At 45.2% G+C, this 11,316-nt stretch overlaps 1 protein-coding gene and 1 long non-coding RNA gene across 2 annotated transcripts; both read right to left on the reverse strand.

The window, feature by feature from the left end:
• Positions 1–1,065: 1,065 nt before the first annotated feature.
• Positions 1,066–9,930, reverse strand: LOC108930347 (ras-related protein Rab-25-like). The gene is made up of 5 exons (XM_018745555.2): positions 9,731–9,930; positions 5,746–5,941; positions 5,429–5,622; positions 4,792–4,872; positions 1,066–1,956 (listed from the first exon to the last, which is right to left on the reverse strand). Exons 1-5 carry the CDS (start codon positions 9,765–9,767, stop codon positions 1,829–1,831), a joined length of 636 nt encoding a protein of 211 aa, XP_018601071.1. The 5' UTR covers positions 9,768–9,930; the 3' UTR covers positions 1,066–1,828.
• Positions 9,931–9,936: 6 nt separating this feature from the next.
• On the reverse strand, positions 9,937–10,968 carry LOC108930348 (uncharacterized). The gene is made up of 2 exons (XR_001965838.1): positions 10,299–10,968; positions 9,937–10,021 (listed from the first exon to the last, which is right to left on the reverse strand). It is a non-coding gene; the product is annotated as an uncharacterized LOC108930348 (long non-coding RNA).
• Between the last annotated feature and the right edge of the window lie 348 nt (positions 10,969–11,316).

Raw genomic sequence — 11,316 nt, forward strand, 5'->3', positions numbered from 1 at the left:
TTCCACAGCTTCAGTCACACTCCACCCCCGAGTCCCGCCCCCTTCCAACCTCTCCCCATGACGTCACCGTCAACGGGTCTTCCGACGCGTCGAGTGGCGTCACCATTTGAAATGAGATTAGCAGGTGCGTCTGAAATGCCACGTATTGTAAACTTTCCTTGAAGATTAATTAAATCCTTGCAGCGATACCGATGTTATTTTGTACGTGTCATTTCTAAGTCAAAATGAGAAAGTACTAGCGCTAGAGTCCAGATCAAAATTGATGCTTCAGGACTCTAAGCCTAACCGGTTCAGTAGCTGGGCTCTTGAAAAAAAAGCACGTGCCCACAGTGTGTAATTTAACACTACAGAAATGTCCTGCACGTAAAATGGGGAGGAACCCCCATCTATAGACAGCAGATGATTTAAGGTTAGAAATGGCTTCCACGCACACAATAAGTGAGAATTTTAGGCAAATGGCAAAAGAAAACATGCAGCGTTCTTAGGTGTCCCAATGAATGTGTCATCAGTCAGAGAAACTTGATTTGGGTAATGTAGCTTCAAGTGCTGTATTTGTACTATGAACATTACAGACACTTTTCTCCAAAGTGACTGACGATGAACACTATGTAGTCGTTAGATGACAACTTTTCATCCGAGGTCACTTATTCTAGATACACTATAGTACAATACAGAGTGAATCACTTCTCTATACACCAAAGCAACACATTCTCTCTTTCACATATACACTAAAGGCAATTGAGAGTCACCAGTTCGCCTGAAACAAATTGTTGGACTGTGGGAGGAAACCAGAGCACCCAGAGGAAATGCACATGCACACAGACTGAGCTGGGATCAAACCCACACCCTTTTGCAACATCCTGCTGCTGTGAGACAACAGCTGCATTGCAGTGCCACCCTTTCATGTAAATGGAAATATATATGATATATACAAAATGAACAACTCAATATACCAAGAATAGATCTATAGAAAGTTAAGGAAGCAACAAGTGAACATATGTGTTTATTTAATACAATAATAAAGGTAAATCATAAAACTACATATGTATGTAACTATGTATGCAACAGAGCAAATAACCATTTATTCAGTGAATCCAGAAGTAAGGTCAAAAATAACAAAAAAAACAAAATGATCTCTCCTTTCAAACAATATCTTAAGTTTACAAATTAGTAGAAATTTAAATTTGGCATCTCAGTCTTAGTAATTCAAAATGAGGACAGGTCCACCCCCCACTAACAAAATTCCCTGAAATGTATGAATTCTCATTTCCTGTGGGTATCATGTTTGTTGGCTTGTATAAATTTCATGTTTAACACGTGACAATAGTAGGCCAGGAGGTAATACTAATACTCATGTGTTTAACTATACAATCAAAAAATAATAAAGTAGCCTGGAAGGAAAGGAAAAGTCTGGTGTTAGAACCATATATTAGTATTATGTATGTGACCATTTGAAAACTAATTTGGACATCCTTTGTCAAATACACACATCAAAAATAATTTAGCTGATAAAAATCCATTAAAATGTAGTCATTTTAAAAAGTCCTCTTTAGCATACAGAGTGTAGTAACCCTAATAAGCAATATACCCTATTTTGGGGAAGTAGACAACTTTTGAAGTCCTTTATTCTATGTAGAACAAACTTGTTCTTTTACCCTTTTAATGAATTAGAGGAACTATTTATTCCGAATGGTCACAAGCGTCTTGCATCAGTGTCAGTATTGCACAGTACTCGTGCTGGACCAGGATGTTAGGCATTAATGAGTGATGGGACAGCGCTGGTGTGAGGGGGGGCTTCCTCTTCCTGCAGTGTTGGTTGGGTGTCCTGTCAGAGGTTCTTACAGCAGGGTTTCTTCTCCTCTTGGCTCTCTCCACCCATTGCACTCGGGCTCGACAGGGTCACTGCACTGATGGACCCCCGGGTGACCTCTTTGCTAGCCACTTTCTTGTAGATGGCTGGAGAAGATGATAAAAGGTGATAACGAGAAGTGCGATCAACTTGTACCGAGGTTGAGAAATAGTGCATTTTCATGTATTATGTTATCCATCCAAGTTAATAGCTGTAATACATGCATTGTCAGTAATACAGCAGATATTACCTTAAACACAAAGCACTGAACTAACATTGGTCAACAACCTTTAGTAAACACTGGTCAGAATGCAGTATTATTAAAGCAAAGCTGCACACGATAGTTAAAACAGAATACACAGATCCAGGGCTCCAGACTGCGCCTAAATTTAAACCAAAAATATTCATTTGCGAGTGATATTTTTGCTGAGATCGCCACAGGCGACAATATAGATTCACACGTTATGATTGCAAAATTTGCATGTTGTGACGTGCGTGTTCTGCGAGGAGTAGCCTATCACATCATTTGTTGTGTTGACGTAATAAAATGAGATGCTGCGCGTGAAAGTTTCACTGAGTTGGAGCGCCAAAAAACGGACGGGTAAAGCAAGAATCACCTTTCCGCGTCAGAAAAACATGAGACTTTTTCCAAACAATCCTCATCTCTGTCAAGCACCGACACTGATGACACACCTGCTAATAAAAAAGCTGGCTCTCGCTGTGTCAGCATGCGAAAGAGAGAGCGAGAGAACGACAGAGACACAGGAGATCATCATCTTTCCGTGTGTCAGTCAATTAAGACCTAAGTAAAAGTGCCAAAAGACATTTCAAGGCTTCTTGGATTCAAGAGTTTTCATGGCTGAGGTATGATCATGAGACACAGAAAACGTTTTGTGACTTTTGTTCTAGCGGGAAGAGAAATAATAGCGGGGAAAATGGATTTAATTACAGGAACAAAGAGGACTGTAAGAAAACACGGCGACAGTCAAAAGCACAAAACTTTTCGTGCGGTGTTTTTTTGTGGGGCACGTGCTCCACAAAAAACACCGTTTTAGGGCGTGCAGTGTCTCGTGCGCGCGAAATGCATGACGAAAAAGAATGGAAGGCGCTAAAAATAAAATTCAGCACAGCTATATGATCGCATCCGAAGAGCTGTCTTTCACTAAATGCACCTCTCACATATTACTTATGAACTTAAAATGGACTTGATGTGTGCGAGACATATGACAATGACGCATGTGCTCAGTATAGGATGCTTTGCAGATGAGATTAAAGAACAAGCACTGACTGACTGACGCTCAGACAGCTAATTACATCTCCATTATCACTGACTGTGGCACAGACTTTTCTGGCAAAGACAATGTTATTGAATACTCCAGGCACCGGTTTATTGGTTCAGCTGAGCTTAACACTGCCATGCACATGGAGTATTAGATGAAATAAAATGCTTGTTTGGTGATGCTAAACAAACTGATCATGATTGGTGGCAGACAAAAATTACAGCCTTTGGAGCAGCCGGAGCCAGCGTTAACGTGGGTGCCTCGGGTGAAGTAGGTGCACTCCTATGAGAAGAAATTTCATTGTCATATGTCTCTTTCATTGTATGCCACTCAGACTGGAATTAGCCATGTTGGGTGTTCGGAAGTCTCTTCCAATGATTGAAAAAGTCTGACTTGCTACAGCTAGTATGGAAAACAAACCATTTTAGCCCCAAAAGCAAGCGTGAGTTGAAAGCCATCGGTATGGAGTTAGGCTATGCCATATGAACACCTTCTGCAGTGAAGACCCAGCGCTGGTTACCTCACATTTACCAGTTCATTCTTATTTGGCACTTAAAAAAATAATTTGGCACCTGTTTTTTTCTTTCATAGGAGCCAATGGCTCCTTAATTGATTTTTTTTTATTTTTGTCCGGAGCCCTGAGATCCTATCCCAAACCACAGCCCTGCAGTGCAAAAACAAAAATGTATACTACCAAATGGTGCCGCACAGAACGCCCTTCAGCTATGCAAAGTCTCTGTAAGCGGTGAAGTATTAAGTTGCTTTAAGGAGTGATAGTAAAAGAACAAACTGCATGTAACAATTAGTCTGATAAGGAATGGTCTGAATGAGATTACATTGGGGGGAAAAAAATCGATTACACATTCATTAGAATGATCTTTCACTAAATCTTACAAATTTTCTTTTTATTTTGTCTTACCTATCCATTGGCAGGATACCTGGATTTATTTCACAGACACTTTGGGATAATGGGTTCTTTGTGAGCTTTGGGGGTTGGCCCTAGTCACTATGGCAACTGCTATCACTTCCTTTTCAGTCACAAGTTCAGTCAATCTGAACGCAGGCAGGTGTTTTTTCGCACAAGAGCACCTGTACCTGCTGCTGCCTTCGCTACCTCCACCAAATCTTACTTGAGATACATTTTCGACCCCTTCAAAAGCTTCACGAACATGTTTAGGCTTTGCCTTGAAATAACCTGAAAAGCAGGAACTCTTTCTTTGTTTATGTTCATGTTAAACAGGCAAGCCACACTCATTGATGATTAACCTCTAGTTGACACATAGTGGTGGCCGATGTCTATCTTAACTGCCCTGCTTCAGTAGAGCAGTTCCATTGCATTCCAGCTCGGTCATAAGGTTCTGCACGTGCACCTCATGCATACAGAACTAATCCTCGTAGCCTCTTTCACCTTTCTGCCATTTCACACGTATTCACAGAGCTGAAGAGACAGTAAGAAAACCCACAGATGTTGCTCGCTGAGGAGGTGATTAAAAAGTAGAGGATAAAAAGCAATTCCGACTAAGAAAAAAGAAACACAGAGATAATATTGTCGGCAAAAGTTCACTGACATGGGGAACAAAGAAAAAAGGTCCTATTCCATACAAAGTAGAGGAAAACAATGGTGTGACAAAGAGAAACAGGGAAGTAAAAAAGGATAATTACCTTCAAGGACATCGTGGAAAGCAGATTCAACGTTGGTGGACTCCAACGCTGAGGTCTCCATGAACAGTAAACCATTTTTCTCTGAATTTGGAGAGAGCCAGTGTACATTTAGCTGACACTTTGCTCCAAAGCAGCTTTAAACTACTTACAAATATTTACCCATTTATAGAGCAGGGTAATTTTTCTAGAGCAATTCTGCATAAGCACCTTGATCAAGGGCACTATAGCCGGAGAGAGGATTCGAACTTGCAACCTTAAGTCCAAAAGCAGCAGTTCTAACCATTACGCTACAACGATTCAGAGAGATGGTGTAAAATCCACCCAGCAGCTGCCAAGGGTAAAAAAACACACAGTACTTTGCCCTGTTACATATATTTAAGCCTCTGTGAAAGATGATTGGTGCAGGAGGCGAAATAAAATTGAAATGTTGCTTTGTTTTAATCTCAACTGTATTTCAAATTTGTGATTTATGCCTTGGGTTTTTCTTTCCTTATGTCCTTACAATTTATGTCATAGGCTGCTGAGAGGATTCACAGAGTAAAAATTTCACTGTATGGTGTAACAAACTGTTTACTATATACATGACAAACTCTTGAATGATCTGATGATGTGCTGGGAAGAGTTAGTAGGCTTTCACCTGCAAAGTCCTTCGCCTCCTCCGTGGGCACCGTCCGCAAGGTCTCCAGGTCCGTCTTGTTGCCCACGAGCATGACGACGATGTGCGGGTCTGCATGGTCATAGAGCTCCTTCAGCCAGCGCTCCACACTCTCATATGTCAGGTGCTTGGAGATGTCGTACACCAGCAGGGCGCCCACCGCCCCCCTGTAGTACCTAGAGAGCGAAGCGTGAGAACAGGGTGTCACGCACGTTCAGAACTTGACTGAAGGCCAATTTGCCCAAAATTTAGAGTCGCCAGCACGCTGGACGACCTCGTGGCGAGAGGGTGACACCCACGCGGAGGTGATGGCTCGGTAGCGCTCCAGACCCGCCGTGTCCCAGATCTGGGCTTTGATGGTGAGTGTACCCAGCTGCACTGTGCGTGTGCTGAACTCCACACCGATGGTGGTGCGGCTGTCATGGTTGAACTCGTTCTTGGTGAAGCGCGACAGCAGGTTGCTTTTGCCCACACCAGATTCCCCTATGAGGACCACTGCAGGACATAAGAAAGGATAACTATAAATAAAAGTGGTCAGTGGGCAAAAAGGCAAACAACATATGATAAATTCAACGTAAGATAATGAGCTTGAAAAGAAATGGCATTCATTACTCAAAATGTCAGTTTTTACATAGTGTGGAAAAATACAAGCTACGGTATGTTTCAGATACAGTGCTGCTTTGAAAGTGTGTGAACCCCTGGTGTTCTTTACTTTTACCACCAAATAGTTATTTAATGAGAAGCAGTGTTTCTCATGTGACATAATAGGTGTGTAAAGACCAATTCCATATGTTGCTTTAGAGGAGATCGTGTGTAGTAGAAACATGGTAGTAGTGCAGATGCAAAAATACGTGAAGCCCAAGTTATACTGGTTAAACCAAGAAGGTAAGTAGAATCAGGGGTGTAAATCATATTCATTTATAGATTTTATATCTTTATTTTAACATTTAGATTTTATACATGTAGTTTAATACTGTATACAGGAATAATGACCATCCTGGTAGGGTTTACATACTTTAAGCAGCACCGTATGTTCAGTGTGACCTTTGCATAAATATTCATATTTTCCTGCACCGGGGGGTTTCATCAGAAGTCGTCACTCACACCACTTCCTGAGTGCATCAGCGTGATGTATGGACCCCCCCTCACCTCCCCAACACCATCTCTCTGAAGATCCCCTATAACCACACCGCTCTTGAGGCATTACGTGCCGGAATGTGTTAGTGCTCTGTGTAGTCATCATGACTGGACACACACATTCGTCAAGCTGTCCTCAGTTTGTGCGCATTGTGAAACTGAGGTTAAACAGCAAATTGGGAAAGGTGCTGTGAAGCAATAGTGTAGGCAACTGGCGAAAAAGGTGAAGCAGCAATTAAAGGGAAGTACACTCCCGAATACACCCTAGGTGAGTTAACGCGGTGCAATAATGGGACAAAAACACCAGCGATAAATGCGAGACGCCTCCTGACAAAGGCTTAATCCGACGGGCAAGATGGCTCATGCAAACTGTAGTCAAATGAAGGCATATTGTGAATACAAGGTAGAACACACTGGGCTTGAGCTGGTTTTCTGCCTGGATACAGTCCTGCTTGGCAGGATGGAGGAACCGTTTTCTGCCTTTAATTGCTCGGCACACCTCTCATCATAAACATTGATATTATATTACTTACTCTGGACGTACTGTACTGTAGATGATTGCATGGACCTGTTTTTATACAGCAGGCGACGTAATTCAAGGTAAGGTAAGGTAATTCAAGTGGTAAGCAGCATCCTGCCAGAAAGAGACTTCTAGATTAATGCTTTGTGCACAAAGAGGCCCACCAATAACAACCAGGGAGGTTCTACCTGAAAGTCTACTTATGTCTGCAAGTCAGGAGTCCCGCCCAGGAGTTCCATCCAGGGCCGAACACACGGGAGGATTTCGCAATGGCGCCGAGGCCCCGCCCTTTCTGGTTCCTTTGGCGCTGCTCTGCCCCACCCACTAGAGCATGGTCACTAACCACAGCCCGCCCTCATCTGAAGCAGGAGGACAGAACTTTTTGTGCCTTTCCCAGCGCACCCAAGGGTCCCTTCCCACGTTTTTTCCCACGTGTTCTAACAGCTCCTAAATCATGGCTCCAAAAGAGCTAAGAGTCCCTCGGGGATCAGTTACATGTCAAAGTCTGCGGCAGTCACGGGGCGCAGTGGTCGGAGACATTGCTTCCCGCACAAAGACACCAGACTGAAACCCCACACCTGCTGCAGAACCCTTGAGCAAGGTACTTACCCTGAACGCTCCAGTAAAAATGACAACAGTTAAATATATAAACGGGTAAATCATTGTAAATAGCGTATTCTACTCACGCAGTTACTTGCTGCAGAGAAAAGTATCAACTAAATAAATAAATGTAATGTTTCCTTTTCCATGCTGGCTTGGAATCTTTTAGCACGATTGCTTAAACATATTTTTGCTTCTGTAATCATTGAGGCAAAAATAAATTAATTAAAAAGGGGCTCTTCATATAGTCCCAGTCAATGTTTAACTGGGAAAGCGAGGTAAACTGCACCCAGTTTCTACATATATCTCGTCTTGTCTGTTTTCCTCTCTTTTTCACCAACTGTTTGCCAACTTCTGCTTTGACTTCAACCGGCTGTGGGGTGGAAAAAGGAACCGTTTCCCGTCCCCGTGGCCGTATGTCGCGTACACAACTCCACGGTGACAGTAGGCCTCGTGCATCTTCATTCTCTCGTGCAAACACAGGGCGCCGAGATGCTCACTCTCCCCGTTGCTACGGTGACTTTTTCGGGCTTATCTGATTTTACACTAACGGAAACTGCATTGACAGTCTGACGTATGACTTTAGGGATACGCTGAATTGGCAGCCAGGTCAAAACTGGAATCTCTGGTCCCCGAGGAAGGTGGGTGACCATGGGATCATACTTTTTGGTCAGACCAACACCAGTGAACATTTGCCTTTCTCTGAGTCCACTGGGTGTTTCTCTCGCCGTTTGGCACTTTCCACTGGCCTTTCCTGTTCTGCTATCAAACAATCAGTTCATTACTCTTCATCCCAGGCCATTATCACTGCTCTTCGCACTAGAGTCGGGGGGGGGCTCGACGTAGCGCCCACAGCCTCTATCAGGATCTCCATCAATCGGTGTCATTCCTGTGGATCTCTTGACTGGTCTTAAAAATGAGTGGAATGGCACAGAAGGGCACGCAACAATAACTGTAGACACTGCGCCTCGGAGAAAACGCTTCCCTCTCGCCACTGGACCCGAGGCGAACGACTGAAATATCACTAGCGGTGACAAAGAACAGCAGTGCACTCGGGGGAGGGGTACTTCCCAACTTCCCCTAAAAGCACATTGGGTTTTCCAGTAAGACAGGTAGATGGTGATTTTCACTTCGTTTTCAGCTGCTCGGTGTCACCATGCAGTCATTCCGCTACTTGCAGGCTCAACGGCACACTCCACTGATGTTCGACACCCCAAAGCTTCACATATTTACCTGCAGGTACCTCCACTTAGCAAACATCCTTGTACCGTGGTAACCCCTAGCCCACCCAGCTGTAATATCATGTTTGTATTTTTATTATTGCCGTATTCATATTATATCACATTCTGACAGTGATTTGCTAGCGAACAGTAGCAACACGTGCATTTGTGCAGTAATTTGTCTCAGACACATATATTTGGCTCAAAAATAAGGTTTGGGGTAAATATACTGTCTGACATGGAAAATGTTACTCTGCTCCTAGTGGAATCTTGCAAAGTTGTCAATATTTTGTATATTACATATTATAGGAAGTTGCTCCTGATTGGGGAGCTAAAAAACCCACCACGTTTGTGCCCTTTCATGCCATTTCTAAATATGTATAAGTGACATAATGACGGCAAACTACTGCTGATATGTTTGACGGAGGAGGTGAGCCCTGCTCCTCCCTAGAGCCACAGCAACGGCACTTTATGGCACCGCAGCAGCATTTGATCAAGCGAGATCACATGTGCACGACTTCCTGATCCGTAAACAAGCGGGTCACGCGAACCAAAGGGGAGAAAGGGACACGCAAGACCGATGGGTATTTGTGGTGGTCAGTGCGGTCGTCCCGGCGGGTGTAAGAGCTCATCGCTCCCTGCTGGTATCCAGGGCACCCAAGGGCCCTTAAGGGTCCAACTCAACCGTTTCTCAGAGCTGAGAGAGCGAGAGTCCAAATGGAGCCGCTTCACAGCGGGTCCGACTTTGCCGAAATCATACAAACGTGTACTAAGAGTGTTGGAAAGAGCTATTTGTTCATGACGTACCTTTGAAGACAAAGTTGTACGCTTCATCTGACCCCATGCTGAGCCCATTCAGTGGTTGCTCCACCCGCTGCAGCCCGGGACCCTCTTCGGGAAACTCTGCTCCAGTCGGGATCCCTGGAAAACGAAGACGGAGAGCAGGAGTCCCTCCTGTGGACACGGGAACTCGGGCCGCCTTCGCGTCGCTCGCTGGAAAGCCAGCTTGTCTCTACGAGGAACTCGTCTCGTTGGGTCGACTGCAGCTCAGCAGCCTGACGTGGGGGAGGGGGGTGGGGTGGGGTGGATTGGGTGTCTCTGAGAAACAAGGGCAGGTGAAACAGGTAGAACCACCACTAAGGTACAGTGGGCTGAGGCTCCGCCCCCCATCCAGCAGCTGCAGCCCTTGGGACCCAATCACCTGTCCCCCCGACCCCCCCCCCCCCCGAACCGCCCCGCTCCCAGGAGCACCTGCACGGGCGGGACACTTCCTGTGAATCGCGAACCACACGTCGACGCGGCGGGGGACTCGACCCCGGCCTCAGCGGACACCTGTCCAGGTGTCCGGTGGCCCCGCAGACACAGACAGACCCACCTGCTGGCCCGAGATCGCCTCCTCTGTGCTGTGACGTGTCCCTCGCACGCGCTCTCTGGCTCGAGGCGGCGTCGCCGCGTTCCTCAGAGAATAGAAAAGAGTCGAAAAGTGTCCCGGTGGATCCCAAAACGAAAGTCCAGCAAGTGCAGAATAGACTTTACGGGTTGAGAATGTTTCCCGGAGACGGGCTAAATACTCTTATCCGGGTGTGAGTGCAGTAACACGCAGGAGGAGCCGCACGGCTGACACGAAAATGTTTCAGGAAGAGAGCGACTCCGTCCGTGCCGCTTTTGTTCGGAGAAAAACGAGTGTGTCGCATAACTTCCTCCTTTAACTTATTTTAAGCGAGATTATTTCATCTCGTGGGAGAAAAAAGGAAAATTTCGCGCATGTACACTGCAAAACTGAGACTAATCTTTATTCGCCTCAGACTCTGAGACTGCATCGCGCGACGAACCGCTTCAAACCGGAGTTTATGGCGACTGTCAGTCTGCGGGGCAGCAAAGCGAGATTTAGGAGGTATATTCCAGAAATACAACTAACGACATTGACCAGCAACAACTTTAGACTTACATACGTGGTAAAATGAATTTCAAAAAAAGTTGTAAAACTACCTCTCGCTGCGCGCTAAGTGTATCTCGCGCTAGTGTTTATACTTCGTTTGCTTTAAGCTCAGCGGCACCTAGTGGCCACCGTGTGTATCGCAGCCGCCTTTTCTCTTCTCCCGCGCGCTACCTGTCCAAGCCGACTATTGCTGTCCAAGCGGACTGTACCCGTCCAGGTAGATGGTTTCTGTCCAAGTGGGCTGTACCCGTCCACGAACAGCGCCAGGGTGTTCTAACAGCCACTTTGGACAGAAGTGAAGTTCTTATAACCCAGTCATCCCCCCCTTTCTGACCTTTTAGAAGCACAGAGACCTAAAGAACATTCTAGGCTGCATGACTCTCAGATGTGGGAAATACAGTTAACCTAAGCAAACAACTACTTTGAGACATGCCCAGTCTCACGTTGGACGTGT

The sequence above is a fragment of the Scleropages formosus genome, chromosome 23, assembly GCF_900964775.1.
Source record: "Scleropages formosus chromosome 23, fSclFor1.1, whole genome shotgun sequence".
In the NCBI taxonomy this organism is placed as follows: Eukaryota; Metazoa; Chordata; class Actinopteri; order Osteoglossiformes; family Osteoglossidae; genus Scleropages; species Scleropages formosus.

Bases quoted from the DNA above. Each gene is read 5' to 3' on its own strand.
- LOC108930347 (XM_018745555.2), bottom strand. From the start codon at position 9,767: ATGGGGTCAGATGAAGCGTACAACTTTGTCTTCAAAG. The intron at 4,873-5,428 runs GTGAAAGCCTAC...CTCCAAATTCAG, and splicing joins GGAGGCGAAGGACTTTGCAG to AGAAAAATGGTTTACTGTTC. The intron at 1,957-4,791 runs GTAATTATCCTT...CATCTTCTCCAG, and splicing joins TTTCCACGATGTCCTTGAAG to CCATCTACAAGAAAGTGGCT.